At 39.3% G+C, this 16,991-nt stretch overlaps 1 protein-coding gene across 5 annotated transcripts in view; it reads left to right on the top strand.

Annotated features, from left to right (window-relative positions):
* Nucleotides 1-15,155, top strand: part of LOC105935954 (zinc finger protein 638) — a 45,950-nt gene extending 30,795 nt beyond the window's left edge. For 2 of the 5 annotated variants that reach the window (XM_036146647.1, XM_036146648.1), the window contains 7 exons: nt 1,522-1,668; nt 2,045-2,179; nt 12,446-12,484; nt 12,565-12,705; nt 12,907-12,992; nt 13,081-13,104; nt 14,527-15,155. In XM_036146647.1, the coding sequence (XP_036002540.1) occupies nt 1,522-1,668; nt 2,045-2,179; nt 12,446-12,484; nt 12,565-12,705; nt 12,907-12,992; nt 13,081-13,104; nt 14,527-14,563 (609 nt within the window). In that variant the 3' untranslated portion in view covers nt 14,564-15,155. Of the gene's footprint in view, nt 1-1,521; nt 1,669-2,044; nt 2,180-12,445; nt 12,485-12,564; nt 12,706-12,906; nt 12,993-13,080; nt 13,105-14,526 lie in introns of those variants that run through there. The other 3 variants (XM_036146650.1, XR_004932565.1, XM_036146651.1) reach the window with 3 other exon arrangements.
* Nucleotides 15,156-16,991: the final 1,836 nt, after the last annotated feature.

Raw genomic sequence — 16,991 nt, 5'->3', positions numbered from 1 at the left:
GATGCAGAACGGGAGCAAGAAGAGAGAGAAGGATCAAATTTAAGCCATCTCTTCTATCGATTATTATGAGCAATGTGCGATCCAATCCCTAACAAGAACCCAGCCAGAATATCAGGAATACAGTATTATGCATTTCACTGAAACATGGCTGCAGGATCATATCACCGACTCCAGCGTCTCTCTGGCAGGCTTTCTGACCATATGACAGACCGAGTTAAAGAAGAGTGGCAAAAGCAAAGGAGGTAGATTGGCAGTGCTAGTGAGAAAGAGGTGGTGTCATCCAGGACATGTCACTGAAGATTTGTCTATGCAGCCTGGATATACAAATGTCCGTAGTGGGTTTTCGTTCATATTAACCTCCATTCCGCCTGTCTGCAGCGCCTCCTCAGGGTAGGTGTGGTGTCATTAAGCCAGGAATCTGATTCTGAATGAATCTAAATTTGATAGACCTTTACTTAAAGGGTGCAAAACAGGTAGACCGAAAAGAGGAAATAAATTCCTCTGGGCATTGAGAAGATGTTTCAACCTGAGTTGATCCCATGAAAGGTCAAGGAACAGGAGCTAGGTGCTATAGTTAGTAATGTGGCAAATTTGTCCTTCTTTTCCTCTGATTTGAAGGATGGGTCCATCCAGTGTATCCTTCATGGCCAATCCTATCCCATGATTTATTGCAAGTTGAAGACAGTTGTTTAGAAATAGCAATAGTTTAGAGGAGTGAAAAGCTGTGAGTAAAGTTGGACATATTATGTATTCTGTGACATAAAATGAACTTTTGAAAAGTTTTTTTAGGGCGAAGTAGCCTATGTAAACCCGAAATATATGCTCGGTGTGTTGACATATCGCTTGATTTTTAAAAGGCTCTGATATGCTCGGACCGCAGCCGGCATATCTCTTCGGCTTTCAGCTGACTGGGCAGTTTAGGCTTACTACACCTCTCTCCCAACATGTTGTTTTCAGACTTCCTCTGGCTTCCAGCAATGAGAAATTATTCAGATATCTAACATCAATGTTTGGTTAGTTCATTATTATTATTCTCTACAAATAAATGTATTTAAACCTTGCTCAGAAAGTCAACGGGTTAGTGTTTAAGTAAGACTGAGCAATATGGCTTAAATTATTATTTTTTTATTATACTAAGTCTGATTAATCAAAACATTTTCCCTCCTTTTCATTTCACAAAAAGAAATCAGTTATTTTAAAAACTTGCTTTTATGTCAAACATTGTAAACTATGAACACATAGCAAAAAGTTTTCTGCTATTGGTATTACACAATGAGCCAAGAACAGGCTTCCCTTGGGTAGCTTCAAACTCGCTTAAAAAAGGAAATAAATTAAAAAATGAAAGTGTGTCGTCTTATGGTAAAAAAAAAAGGTAGCCCACGTACACTGGGTCCTTCAACAGATCCAGCCCCTGACACATCCACTGTGAGCAGGATGCTAGAGACCTAGACCTGTGGTCAATGTTAGTGAAAAAAGTTGTGCACCCCTAAAAAAACGTTCTTTTAATCTTGTCCCCTCCAGAAAGCTCGCCCTCAGGCCTCCAAATTCTCTACCATCATGCTGACTGGTTTCTGTGACAAGAATTGGCAACCAGGCAAAGTCCATAAGTTTATGACAGAATACAGCCTTCATCGCTTCAACGTGATTTTCCTGCCACTGCAGAGAAGGGTGAGGAATGATCGGAAATCCTTCAGATTATCCAGTTTGGCTTTGCATGCAGCTTTATTAATGTGTAGCTGTTATTCATTGTTTTCATGTAGTTAATGGAATGTAGATAATCAAATTGTAAATTTAAACATCAATTTGGTGCAGCCCAATTACAATTTTGTGCTTTTTAATCATCGAACATTCAAATTAAAGCTGTCTTTTCCAATAAGCTTTTTGGAATTTAAATTAAAATCCCGGTCAAGAGGTAAAGGACACTGTTTTCTGTTTACACCACAGAGACATTTATTTTGAGAAGGTGCTTCATCTTCCTGTTTTGATTTTATAAACCCTACGTTGTGTTTAATAAAAGTCTCTTCTGTTTTTCCATCACCCCCAGGCCTTTGTGTATTTCAAAAGCTGGGATTTGTGCTCCTCCTTCATCCAGAATTACCTCAAAACGGTTCTTTCTAAAGGAAGCCCCCCTGTCTGCGTCCACTTTGTGTTAGAGGACATCCGTCCAGGAGACGCTGAGGTACAGGGACTGGCTGAAGCCTCAGAATCCTTCACACTGAGCCTAATGAGCCCCGTTTCCACTGCATGCAAATGTGACCCAAATGAGATTATTTTGCAGGTTAAGTGACCAACAAAAACATTTTAGGACAAGTGGGAAAGCTTACTTCTAGTATACACTGCAATTTTGTGCTGCCGCAGAAGACAGATGAGGACTGAAGCAAAATTGTGGAGAAATCTTTGGTCGTGGCTCTTAAACTGTGGTCTTACGTCGCACTACGGGTTCAATGACAGCCATTGTTAGTGTCTTGCGACATTTTAAAAATTTGCATGACAATTGGATGGAAACCTGGCTTATGACTAGGGTTGGGAATTGAAAAGATTTTCACGATTCCGATTCCCTTTTCGATTCTGTGAAACGATTTGATTCCTTATCGATTCTTTTTTCGATTCCAATTTGGGGGAAAAAGGAGAACAAACAGTTTGATGATCAGCATCAACTTTGTTTACTTAACTATTGCACGATCTTACAAACTCAACAAGATCAAGATGTCCACAGGAAATGTGAAACTGGAGTAACATCTGTGTTTAAATGAAAAATGAATACAAGAACAAACCTAATAACCAATAATGTCTAATAACAAATGATGTGATAATAACCAATTTTAAATAATAAAAACATACTAATTATTGAATAGTAGTAGGGAAAATTAACAGTTCTTTTGCAGAAAGATGAGCAGATCTGCTTTTTCTGGAAGGATACGGGATCTTTCGGCGCTTAATGTGTCTCCAGCCGTGGAGAACACCCTCTCAGATGGGGTGGAGGAAGCCTGCACACAGAGGTAGTTTTCAGCCAGTCCAGATAGCAAGGGCAGCGTATCTTGCTTGTTCCACCACCACAGTGTGGCGCTATCCCTGCAGGGGATGGAGGGTAAGCTTTTATAGAGCTGAATTTCCTGATCTACCCTCTGGGCTAAGGAAAGACGGGGCTGTGATTCACAAAGTGACAATAGCTCGTTGTCTTCCTCCTCGAATAGTTCTTCCAAGGCTGTCTTTTTTGATGGTGGTGGCAGTGCCTAAATTTAAATGAGCATGATGTAAAATAATAAATAAATAATATATATATAAATCAATAATCATGACAAAACAGCATCCAAAGGTCATTACAAATAAATGAGCCAACTTACATAGTCCTCCTCTTCTTTTTCCTCCTCCCCATCTTTGCAGCCTTCTTCAGGGAGCTTGAGAAGTGATGTAAACATTGTGTTTAAAACGCATCAATAACTTTTAACACACTGAGCCGTAGAAGGTCTCAATCACAATGGAATCAAATGCAATCAAAAGACAAACAGAATTGAAACAGAAATTAATTAAAATACCTCATCTGTTGCTTCCACTGTATTTGCTTTGATTGCAGCTTCCCTGATCCTGTCCCAGACTTCATCACTTTTCAATTTGTATTTAAATGGTGGCTTCCTCCAGGAATCTCCGAATATCAGCTCCCTTCAATTTCAAAAAGGAGGACAGGATGGTATTAGACTAATGGCCAAAACAGAACACAGCAGGAAATGGAACCGATACAAAATGCCAGCCTTTAACATAGATGGCCAGTTAGATGGCGATAACACACTGTGAACTCAGAAAACAGACCAAGAAATAGGATGAATGAATGGACCACTGCATAAGACCATACTGAATAGTTTACTATTGTTCTTTCATTTCACCCTTAAATGAATAATGTCACATGGAAGGTCACATTACTTTTTTGACATTACACATTTTGTATGGGATTATGCAAATTTGCCAAGTGTCAAGATAAGATTAAATGTAGCTGTGCTTGCCTGGTAGCGTTTGGAGAGATCATTCCAAATGTTCTCTTTGATGCTCCTTGTGAACGCAGAGTCACGTTCCTGCACAGTGTACTGTTGCTCTAACTTCATGGGCAAAATCTCACCGCAGGTTGGACTTTTCTCACTGGAGACAGCCAGTGTGGAGGTGTAATGCTTCCGCATGAGCTGCACAAACGCCTCTGCTTTTCCTAAGTCCTCATTGCCTATTTAAAAGCATTGAAAAAGTTGAAGAATTTGAACATGAAAGAACAATAGCTGAATAATTAGAAGAAGAAAAAACTGAGGGAATGGCACCAAACATCTCCTAACTCATTCTAAACACTGACATGTTTTGATATACACACTGTGGGGATTATAATATAAAACTCTTAGTCTACCACACCGGGATTGGATCCCATGACCTCTTGCTTGCAAAGCCTACACTTTCCTTCTGAGCTATACTGTAGCCATATATGGGCATTTATTTCTTGGAGCATAAGAGGTTTGGTCCCCCATTGAAAAGCATTGGATGTTTGACACCTCATAGCTTGGAGATGCTTTATGCGATGTAGGCCAAATTTATTGTGGAGCTTTCTCTCTAAAGGATGAACAGACTCTGTGAAGCAGAAGTTTGTACAAGCTTCCTAGAGCTACTTCCGGTTAGCAACATGCTAACCGTTAGCTGCTAACATGGTTGTGTTCAGTATCACCAGGTGATTGTACTCTGTCAGTTTGGTCCAAATCCTGTACTGGGAAGTGCCTCAAAAAGGGGTGCCAATACTTAATGTCACCAAACGTGACCAAGGTTCATGGGTCAGATCGGCCTCCTTTCTCAGCCTCATCACATCTGGGCCCAGAACTCAACATTTGACCAAAATGGTGCGTAGCGCCATTTCCCACAGGTGGGTGGTGCTGTATTGGCCAATTGGATCGTGTCTGGGCATCATGCCAGGTCCTGTTGGAAGCAAAGGTCCAATAGGAAAGCATGTGAAATCCAAAATGAGACAGAAAAGTGGCACATGGCTGATAATCACTTGAAAATTTTAAAATGTTAAGAGGAAGTGACTGTGCAAATTTCAGATTCCTACATTAATCACAGCCACTGCAGTGGGTGTCGAAAGTTTCCATTCTATCCCAATGGAGCCTGTCCCTCTGGTCAGCAGAGTTCCGTCGTCATGGAAACTTGCTCACACCTGCAGCGGGATTCCACCAAAGTGCAGACACTTTGCTCAGAATATGTCCCATTGGGTTATAATATAGAACTTTGCCTCGCACAACGCTCCATATCTCCTGATCCGTAAATGGTAGAGACGTAATTTTTTCTGCGTTTATTTCTTAACGGATAGGGGAAGAAGACTTGCTATCGGTTTTGCTGGAAATATTTTAATAAAGGCGTAAAAAATTATGATATAAAGGGGATTTTTAAGGAATTCAAAAATCCTCTAAAACCGGTCCCGCACAAATCGCTCTAGCTGAAAAAGTATAAGAGATATCAAAATAATTCTTTCACTGTGAGTATCAGCAGGCTTTTGAGGACTATGTTGCTCATTTTTATGTTTGTACAAAAATCGGTGTAGGCACAGCGACGATGTAAAAAAGTGGATCATGTGGAAAAATGCAGCTCTAAAGCATTTTCAGGATTTTGCACATTCGCTACTCGCGAACAAATTGTTCCTGCGGCAAAACCGTAACAGTTATCCAAAAAAGTCCTTTTTTGTGAGTGCCAGAAGGGTTGGGACATTCATGTGTGAAAGTCTCATGCCTGTACATCAAACGGTTTAGGAGTAGCGACGATGCGAAAACGTGTGATGTTTTGGATTTTCAGACGTCATTTTTCAAAACCGCTCCATAGGAAATGAATGGGTAGGTTTCGGTTTTTGCCGCTCTGATGTGATTTGCGAAAAATCTATAAATGCTACACCAATGAGGGTTACATTTCCTGAATCCATACAAAAATTCCTACGTTTTGATGTATGATTTCTGTGGATAGGTTGAAAATTGAGCGAGTGAGAAGAAGTTGTTCGGAGAAGAAGAATTTGTTGAATTTCTACAGTGTGCCTACTGCATTCACAGTAATAAAGAGAAACAGGATCTCAAGAACTGTGAATGCCTAGTTTAAGCTATATTATCATTCAAATATATATCACCTTTCCTTCTCCATGGACTTTCTTATACGTGGGTTTATGGCTGCTGCCTGGATAGCAAGGAACTGCTCACATCTATATTTTCATGTATATAATGCAATGTTATGACAGTATCTTACTGAGCAGGTCTTGTTTCTCTTTTAGAACAACTTTTGCCATGTGTGACCTCTTCTTCCAAACTGTCACTGCTCGAACTCATGCTGCCAAATTTGAAATTGTGGTGCAATTGTACAGCTTCTGCGCTCCCAGATTGAGCGTGTGGGCATTGCTAGCAAACATGGTAGCAACGAAGGCCTGGATTAACGACAAAGGCACACTCCCTTTTAACCCCAAAGAGAGGTTGGAAATTTGTTTATTTCTAGAAATGGGATATGATTTGCTAGGAACAACATTAAGAATAGCCAGTGATGTAAAACTTGCTACTTACCAGAGTTGCCTTCCATCCTAGTAGAAACTTTAGCCTCTTTCCGGAAGGCATCAAAAACACGGCACTCATTAAAATTTATCCCATGTTGTGCGCGCAGGTGTTTCCACATGTTTGAAGTATTTCCTCCCGCGGTTGAAATTGTAGCTTTGCAATGATTGCAAAGAGCCTTCTTGCCATCTTTTTCATTCTTAAAATGAAGCCAAACTTTCAATCTCTTTACTTAGTGTGGCGCCATTTTTTTCCTTTGCTTTTTTGCCTGGTCATGTCATACTTGCTTACTGAATGCCGTGTGCGTAACTTGCGTAATAAACGTGACGTAAGTCGTGCTCCCCCTTGCCGGCGCTCTAGGCTCTGGTGCTGCCGGGAATCGAAAAGAGAATCGTTAAGTGAGCTGCCAAACGGTGCCATGGAATCGGAAAACACGGAACCGGTTTTCGATTCCCATCCCTACTTATGACTCCAGAACTGTTCAGTCTATGCCATGGTTTTACTTTTTCTCATTGCAATAAGGGCCATGTTTCCATCATTGTTTTTTTTATTAATTTTGTAGTAGTTATTTTGAAAAGGTAAAATTTCAAATAATGAGGGGGGGGGGGGAAGAAAGAAAAAAAGGGGAAAAAAAGAAAAAAAAAAGAAAAAGGGAAAAAAAGAGAAAAGAAAAAAAATTCCAAATGTAAATAATTTTGCCAAATAGTTTCTGTGCTCACTTTACGTTGCTTTTGACTTGGGCTGAACGGTTAATTGCAATTAAAATATTGCGGTTAGGGCTGGGCAAGTTAACACGTTAATTTCGCGTTAATTCATTAGATTATTAACGGCGATATTTATTTTATTGCGCATTAACGCATGTTGCTCACATGCTTTCAGTCAGTGTCAGTCAGCACGCGCGCTGACTGCAGCGCGCTGTGTCACGGCAGCACTCTGGTGCTCCCCCTCCCCTCTCGTACATGGCTCAGCCAATCAGCACGCAGGCTCAGCCTGGCCCGCCCACTCAGCTCTCACACAAACTCAACACACAAACAGCTGAGAGAGACCGCAGCGGCGGAAAAACATGAACAGGGGAAGTAGCATCGTTTGGCTTTATTTTAATACCGTAAATGAAATCAAGCTGTATGTTTTGTAAAAAGCTGGTTAATTTCAGTGGAAACACAACAAATTTATCTAAGCACGTGAAAAAACATGAGCAAGAAAACGTCGAGCCACAGAAACGGAGAGAGGAGACGAAACTTCTGTCATTGCCCCGACAGACCCACAGACGTCTCTGACTGAGGCATTTCAGTCCTCCATGGAACATCCAGGTAGATCAGTGGTCATCTTCAGCAGCAGTTCATGTTAACTTTCAAAGTGTCAGGAGTTATCTTCATGAACCCAAGCACGACCACACAAACTGAACTCAGTTAGAGAGAGTTTATTTAAGAAGGTGAGTTGTGGAGGATGAAAACCTGAGACTTTACAGGGCTGGAGCAGACGATGAGTGCTGGAGCTGGAGAGAGTCCGTTAAAGCTGGGTGGCATGGTATAGATCTGAGCTTACTCAGAGTAGCTTGTCAGGTTAGCACTCCATAGCAGACAACAGGGCACAGAGCAGAGTTTCTCCAGGGCAGCTTGTCAGGTTAGCAACTCACAGGATACACCAGGAAACAGAGCAGAGCTTCTCCAGAGTAGCTTGTCAGGTTAGCAGCCCACAGGAGACACCTGGACAAAAAGCAAAGCTTCTCCAAGAACGAGCAGCAGAATATAAAGACTTACAGAGGGACTGGCATGGAGAGGGTGTAGAATGATGACGGACTGGCAAAGTAGTGACAGCAGAGTGAGGCTTAAGTAGTGAGGCTGGCAGGTGAAATGAGTCTGGCTAATTAGTGGCTGGCAGGTGTGACTAACTGCAGTGGAAGGGAAGGCTGAAGTGAGGGGAAGGAGAAAATAAAAACAATAAATAAAGTCAAACCCTAACTAAAACTAAAACAAGGTGGAAAAACCGAAAACCAATGGCAACAAAAGCCGAATCAAAACTAAACCATGACACAAAGTAGATATTATCTATCATATGTTACTGGAGCCCACACAGAAAATGTAATTAAGACCTTGAAAGAACCCAGTACATATATTAAAAAGTGTTATTTAAGATAAGATAACATTAGCTAATCCTTTTTTTTCCCACGACGGGGAAATTTATAGGATTAAAGCAACAGGCAGGTTCACACAACACAGACAAAATTACATAAGGATTGAAATATATAAGAGGTGGATTAGCGAAAAAACACTGAACATAACATTATTGTTATTATTATTATTATTATTATTTAATTGTAATAATAAAATAAAAACCACAAAACCCAAAAGGTCAACAGTTTCATGATACATCAAGCTTAGGGACTGGCTAATATACAGCAGGTCAAAAAAGGCCATATTTTGGCTGCAGTGCTTGCTGTTCTCTTATGAAGAAAAGATCAACTAGTGCACTAAATTCAATAGATGGGTTGAAAATATCCAGTATAAAATAAGTGCTACAAATGTTACAACACATTTGTTCATATGGCAGCAGAACATTAAAATAAAAGTGCTCTTTACACTACTTTTGAATTCATTCTTGGAGTTTGCGCATACAATGCAATTAATCATGATTAATCGGGCAAATTATGCGATTAATCGCGATTAAAGATTTTAATCGTTGCCCTGCCCTAATTGCGGTATGAGAAAATTAGATTTTCTATCTGCAAAGGCCTCAATTTGACTGGTCACATCATCTAGGGTGACTCGTGAGCAAAAGAGCATGGAGGAAGAAGACTTAATACTCGTCTGCGCTTAACCTGTTGAACAGAGGCCTCGTGTTGGACAGAAGCTGAGACGGAGGAAACTTTGGTACCAAATAGGAGCAGTACATCATGTACTCATTTTGGGTATAAAAAAGAAGATGCTGCTCAAAGTCAGGTATTGTTCAGAACCGGCCTTGCTACTGTTGCTACCTCACGAATAAACACAATCAACCTTTATCAACACTTTATCAACACAAAAAACACCACAAAGCCATACTTGCATGGCTAGAATGCCACCTACTAGTGCCTCGATTTGAAGTAAATAAGTACCAGCCAACAGGGATCGCTGACTGAACTGTTTCAAAGCGTTACTCCTTATGAACATAATTCAAAACAGCACACCGAAATAGCTCTGGTAATAACGGAGTTTATAGCGAAAAACATGACGCCCTTTAGTGTAGTGACCAGGCCAGGGTTTATGCTTTGGTAAGCACAATGGATACACATTACACAATGCCCTCATGCACATATTTTAGCCTAGCTATGCAAAAAAATGCAGAAACAGAGTTGTAGCAGAGCTATACTATTTATAATATATATACTATATACTATTTGTATCAACTACTGATTTGTGGTCAAGCCGTACGGCAGAGCCATACCAGAGAGTGCATTGACGAAGAGTAACTTCTTACTTCCCGGACAACCACACAAGGGAAAACATTGCAGCCGGCTGGAGAGACGGACTTGATGGCTGGTATTTACGGGAAGAAAATCACGTCTGCATGCACAACAAGATAAGTCAATCAAAGCCAAGGTCCTGACTTACCTCAATGATAAGTACAATGACCCCAGCATTAAGGGGCTTTTTGGATATTGCATCATTTCATGGTCCCAGGTTCAAAACCCAGTACATCGCTGCAAACAATATTCCTACCATTAAGACGGGACTCCAGATCGAAACGCTGCAGTCAGCAAGGCGTGCATATAACCAGGTTGGTAATAATTATCCATCTCTGATTTCACAAACGCACTTTATATATATATATATATATATATATATATATATATATATATATTTTTTTTTTTATTTTTTTTTTTTTTTTGTAATATAGCATCAGTACTATTTTTTTTTATCTGATAGGAGAAGAGGTCATGTACTGAATCCACTCCGGTGCCTAAAATTGCACAGCCCTCTAGTGAAAAGGTGAAGAAGCCTCATAGGAGTTTCTTCTAGGCTGCTGCGGCCTCTTATGCTTCTCCAATGCAACCTGAAGATGTTGGTTGAGGCAGAGTTAAACCGCTTCCTCCTGAGTCCTGCCACTGATGGAGAGGAAGACCCCTGGGCCTAGTGGATGGTGCACAGGATCAGCAATACGGCTCGCCAGTATCTCTGTGTCCCTGCCTCAAGTGCTCCCTCTGTTCATCTTTTCAGTGCTGGAAGGAACACAGTGGTTTGTTCCTCTTTGAAATCAGCAAAAGTTGACATGCTGGTTTTCCTCGCAAAAAAATCTGTGAGCGCCTAAAAACTACACAGAAGAATCTTTCCGGCTGACAGTGCTGTACTTACACTGCACTTGACAATGTTGTGTGCTGCTGTTGCTAAGTTAATATATAATTCACATTATTGTTTAAAGCGTTTTATGTTCAGTTTTAGGATTAGAACATACACTCATTTATTTTGTGTTCATTTGAGAATTTGATTCACCTATAACAATTGCAGTTGGTTGAAAGAATATATTGGTTCTCCTTACTTGTCCGGCACTTTAGTATGTCACTGACCGGAGATCAGGAAGCATAATTTTTGTCTCAGTATATTTTATTTATTTGTTCATAGACTGTCCTGTTAAGTTCTGGCAGTGTTTAACGAGTGCAGTCCACATATTTACATGTCGCGTTTCCTGAAACGTAAAAAGATAGACGGTAACGAGGTAAAGCCACAGATTTGTTTCCTTTGTTGTTGTAATCTGTGCTTTAAACAAATCTAATATTGTCTATTATTGAACAGATTGAGTTTATTGTTTGTATTTGTGGAAAGGTACATGACTGAATAAACTGAAAAAATTGAATTGCAATAAATCACAATATTGAGGTAAAAAAAAAATCGCAAATTGATTATTGCTCAAAATCGTTCGGCCCTATTTTTGACTTTTGCTGAAAAGAGTTGATGTGTTATACGGGAATGGAAAACATTTCCTGAATGAATTCTGACGTAGCAAACATTTACCTCACATGACTGGTTAGCTTTTACCGTTGCTTCCTGGATAGTCCCATAACGCGCATAGAGTTGCATTTCTCTCACTATGTCTCCGGACAGCTTGTAACATCGCCAATCAATGACAGAACAATTACAAGTTGCGCAAGAGTGAAAAACTTCTCTTCTTTAAATGTGTGGTCCATGCTAGTTCGCAGTCTGTACTTCTGATGAAATTATGTTTTACGTAGCCTGGGTAATTCGCACCAAACTAGCGGATTTAAACATGCCTAATTCACCTTTTGTTATTGCCAACATTTTAGAAGTTTGCTCAAAATTTGCATGGCAGTTGGACAGAAACATGTTTAATCCTTAATACTTTTAGGGTAGCCGTCATTGTCTCCCTAGAAGTTCCCAGCAAATGCATTTAATGTCAGACTGGATCAATTTGTAACGGTTTTCAATCCCTAGCGATACGGTTGGCCACCAAGTTTGACAACATCAACGCGTTGATTTATGTGTCCGATGCATCAAGACTGAGGCCTAGACGGATGTAATTGACAGTAGCTGGTGATTTTTCAAAATAAAACATTGTTCAGATATTAGATAAAACTGAAAGTAATGTAAGTTATTTATCCTTTCTGAGTGACCCGGTACCAAATACCCGGGGCTTAGTGTAGCGCTGCTCTAGATGTCTCTTTTAACAGAGGCTGTAATTGTAATCGCTGCGTTTAGTTTCAGTCCTGAAGAGAAGAACGACATTTTAAGGATGCTTGGGTTTTGACAAATGTTTCTACTTTCTATAGAACTAAACGTTTGTACATTTTTCTTTGAAGTTCTTCTGCAAAGATTATAAAATAACCCAGTCATCAAAAGAGATACAAAACAAGCTCAATATGCCTGCTGTTGATCCTGTGTGACGTGAAACATCTCCTGTTTTTACAGGACAAGTTGTACAAGACTCTGATGAGACTGAGCAACGCTGTAGGTTTCTGCTCATTTATTCCAGTCTTCCTCCAACTTTGTCTTTCATTTCTTTTTACGAATCATTGTTCTTTTTGCAGCACGTTTCCAAGCCCGAGGCCCTCACTGAGCGACTCATCTGTGTGTATGTCTCCGAAGTCTGGTTGTTTTTAATCACGAGCCTTCTGGAAGTGGTTAAATCCATTGCTCCTTTTGTCAACTTCCTGGTGCTTTCTGATCGAGTACGTCCGCCCAAACATGCTGCAGCTGCTTTGTCTACCTGATCCTGTTGTCACATATTCAAGACATGCATCTTATCTAGCTTCAGGGGTTTTAGAAAGATGAAACACCAGAAAAACTAAACTTTTAATGCAGTACAATATTCAACAAGAAATCAACTAAACACTTTAATTAAACCTTATTGACTTGTGTTTCTGCCTCAGGTCTACATAGAAATGAGGGAATCCAGCGGTGTAGCTGAGGTGTTAGAATCCCACTCAAGGAAGACTCTGTCTCAGAGGCATGGTTGGTAAGTCTGCAGCCGAATGTGTGATCAGGCATCAATCCCAGCGTTAAGACTGTTTTAACCTCAATAACTTTTTCTTTCCGATCCATAGCTGGAGGATTCTAAAAATCCGTCCGTGAGTATCTGAACCTATTGTTCTTTTTGGGGAGATTACGGGTAAAATGTCCATCATCAAAGTAAAAATTAATCCATTTATCTTCAGTTCATTCATCTGTCCATATGTCTGTCTATCCAACTATACTGTCCGACAATCCATCCTTCCCGTCTTTAAAGAGTACCTCAACCCAGTATTGACTTCTTTTTGATAATAAACTGTATACAAGCACGTTTTATAGTGCTGTCTACATGTCCTGGTCATTATTTGTTGGAACCCTGCCATTGTGTCTAAAGCCTTCTGTGTGGCACCCTCCCCAGGTTTAACGAGTGTAGTCAATTCAAAGTTTTTATTGCGCCGTGAACCAGGAAAACGCAGGAGCTCTGCTCTGTAGGGTATAAAGTCGGGTCCACCTTGTACATGTCTCTGTAGCCTGCTTGAGTTGGAATAGTGATCTCTCTCTTGATTTTCTGGCTAGCGATTTATTAGCTTAGCTTCCAGTTTGTTTATTTAGCATTTTTGTTGCTTGTTGTAGTATCCCAGACCAAAACTCCAGCATTCATCATGTACCCTGGTCTACCGGGCACCGCCTCCTTTAGGCACATTTTTCAAATATTAGATGTGGGTGGAATATAGATCTGGCGGTATGGAGATGAGTTACAATTTAATGTATAGAACCATTATTATTATACATCCATCCTTGCATCGATAATTTTGTCCAATCCATTTTTTCAAGGATCTATATTTACATTATTTATTGAAATATCTTGGTAATGTGTTATAGTTATAATTTTAAAAATATAGTTATGAAAGACAGCAAACTGGAATTGCAACAACAATTGTGACTCTCAGCTATGTTCAAAGATTACAGTGAGAGCAGCGGAGCTACAATGAACTGCTAACACCAAAGCTAACTGCTAAGCTAACCAGATACAGAAACACTAGAAGTGCGCAGCCAACAAACGGAAACTAACCAGGAACATGCACACACACTACCGTTAGGTGATCGCTCATCAGAATAAAAGAAATTGTATTCTGTTTTTGCAAAAAAATTACTTATTTATCCAAAGTTGTCTTTTTTCAAATAGTCTTGTTAGATATGAAGCTCTAAAAGAGCAAATGGAATATGTCAATCTTAAAAGCCACAGCCTTTGGTTTACCTCAGGAAACCAAAACCTGTGGCTTTAAATCCTGGAGTTTGTAATTGAAAGTTGGCTAAGGTTGAAGACCTGTGAGTTAGTATGATTGTTAGTATGACAAAAAGAATGATCAGTTAAATATTTAAAGAATGTGGAAAAATTAATTAGAAATTTTAACTGTAAAGGCTCTGTTGCTAAATGAGAATTTCTGAAGGTTTTAGTGTCAAATTCTTAGAAGAAACATTGACATGTCAGTTATGTTTGGTAGCGGCCCATTAAAATATTTTCCCTTTTTTTATTTCAGCATGAACAACAGATTGAGTCCGTCGTTGTTGCTCTGAAACCTCCTGGACCTGGTGGACGAAGCTTGTGAAGAGCGCCAGAGAGAACCTGGTGCTTCTGTCACTGAGCCGGAGGACTTTAGGAGATCAGATTTAGTTAATTATCTGACTGAGAAAAAAAGTTACCTTCAACTCCCTGAGTTGCGTCATGACAAGTTACCTGAAGCTGATAATGGACACATAGAGGAAGAGGAAATGGGCTAAGAGCTGATTGATTTGGTTAAAGATCGGCCAAACAGAAAACAGGTAAAGAATATGAGACATGAGGACGAGGAAGTCTTGAAGAAAGAGGGGATAAGATGACCATGGGCAGCTTTGATAAAGACGATGCTCCGGCTGAAACAAAAACTCCCAGCCACATGTAGAGCTACAGCAGAGGAGGTGCCTTAACAGGAGCTGGCGGCTCCAAATCTGGTGAAACTGTTGCAGAAGATGTGGACACCGTGATACACATTACTCAAAGTTCCTAATCTGTTGTTACGTTATAGCCACAGACTTTAAATGTGTTTAATTAAGATTCTATGTGATGGAGCAACAAAAGGCAGAGTTTAATTGGAAAACTAACAATAAAGTCAATCTGAAAAGTCAAAAAGTGTGTAGAACGAGGCTTTTTACAACTCCAGTTCCTACTGTATGTCTGTAACAGCTTTGGGCGTGTAGAGACAGAGGATTTTGTCTATTGAGCTCAACCTCAGACTGGATGGAGACCATCTGTGAGTTTGAATTGTCTTTAGTTGCAGACTTTGACTCGACCATTCTAGCACCTGAATATGCTTTGACCTCAACAGTCTTATTTGAGCTCTGGCTGCGCACACATTTTAGCAGAGTAAAAAGTAGCAACAAATAGTTATAGATGATGAATAAACAAGAGCAAGGAAAAAGTGATGTTAGAAGTCATTAGGAAAATAGAAAAGCGGGGTTTGCTAGCTAACAAATTCATTTTACCAATGCAATATCGGCAGATGGCAAATCAACTTTAGCTTGAACCTGCAGCTCCAGCATCTCTAATCTTATAATCCTTAAACTTTTTAATTTTAATTGGGTGAAATTATTACAGACAGGTTATGATCTTAAGACATGTTGAGTGCAACACAATGGATTAAATTTTCAATAGCCATGCTTTTTATATTCTCTTTAATTTCATAGTAAATAGGACCACATGTACTTGAGGCCTTTCATTTAAATGCAAACATTTGTGCATTAACAGCTGTTTTGAATTAATTTATTAAAATAAGCTAAGTACGACACGTGTTTTTAGTGCTGGCCCAAATCCTGTTCTCATTTTGGTAGACCAAAAATAATTCAAACATTTTTTTTACATTGAGTCTTAAAGGCATACTATGCAACATTTTTCAGTTAATTAATGTGTTCCATACCGTTTTGGATGATTAAATGAGTCATTTCAGGTCGAACAAAGGTTTTCTCGGCCGCCCTGGTGGTCTGTGGGGGAAATACCCATAGACATATATAAAGATAATATATATATATATATATATATATATATATATATATATATATATATATATATATATATATATATAGATAGATAATATATATCTTATATCAACCCCGGTTGCATATTATACCTTTAAAATAAGCTAAGTACACATGTTTTTAGTGCTGGCCCAAATCCTGTTCTCATTTTGCTAGACCAAAAATAATTATTAATTTTTTTTACATGGAGTCTTAACATAATTTGCAAACTGGGTGACCATATTTTAATAGAGCAGATGAGCAAAAATGTTATTGGAATATTTTATCGTTTTATCTGTGGAAATGCAAAATAAAATGCTCATTGCCCGAGCCAGAACTGAACACACATTGGCATCCAGCTGAATCATCTGCCTCTAGTGGAGGAACAAGAAGAGGACTGACGAAGCTTGGGAAGGAGAAGCCAGAGAACTATGATTTCTTATCCTGAAATGGAGGAGAGTTGCCTGAGAACCCTAAGCAGATTAAGCATGATTAGATTCACATCTGCCATGTGTTCTGAATAGCCTGAAGGCTTTCTTTAAATTTCCTTTCTCAAAATACCGACTTTTTTCATATTGTATTACTGTGTTTTTCAATTACCCTGTTCCCCTGACTTACATGATGCTGTTTGATTTTTTATTTTTTATTTTTTTTGTGTTGACATCTATACTGTGATGGTGCATTATCCTGATCACTATGGTTTTATGAGAAAAGAATGGAAACTGCCTGCTTCGGACCCACACAATGCAATCTTTTTGCTTTGATATAGGGAGAACCAGGATCTGAGTTTTTACAACCATTTTTAACCTTGGATCTACAGTGATTTAATGTCCCTTTCCTTCAGAAAATCGGGCTAAATTGTATAATTAAAATTATATTTTGTAGCTTAGGTTAAAGAAAACCTTGGGTATTTTGTTTTTTATGCATTTTTTTTTTTACCGTTGTGTGTTTTTGT

The sequence above is a fragment of the Fundulus heteroclitus genome, chromosome 14 (genome assembly GCF_011125445.2).
Source record: "Fundulus heteroclitus isolate FHET01 chromosome 14, MU-UCD_Fhet_4.1, whole genome shotgun sequence".
NCBI classification, from domain to species: Eukaryota; Metazoa; Chordata; class Actinopteri; order Cyprinodontiformes; family Fundulidae; genus Fundulus; species Fundulus heteroclitus.
This window is presented reverse-complemented; position numbering and strand designations above follow the sequence as displayed.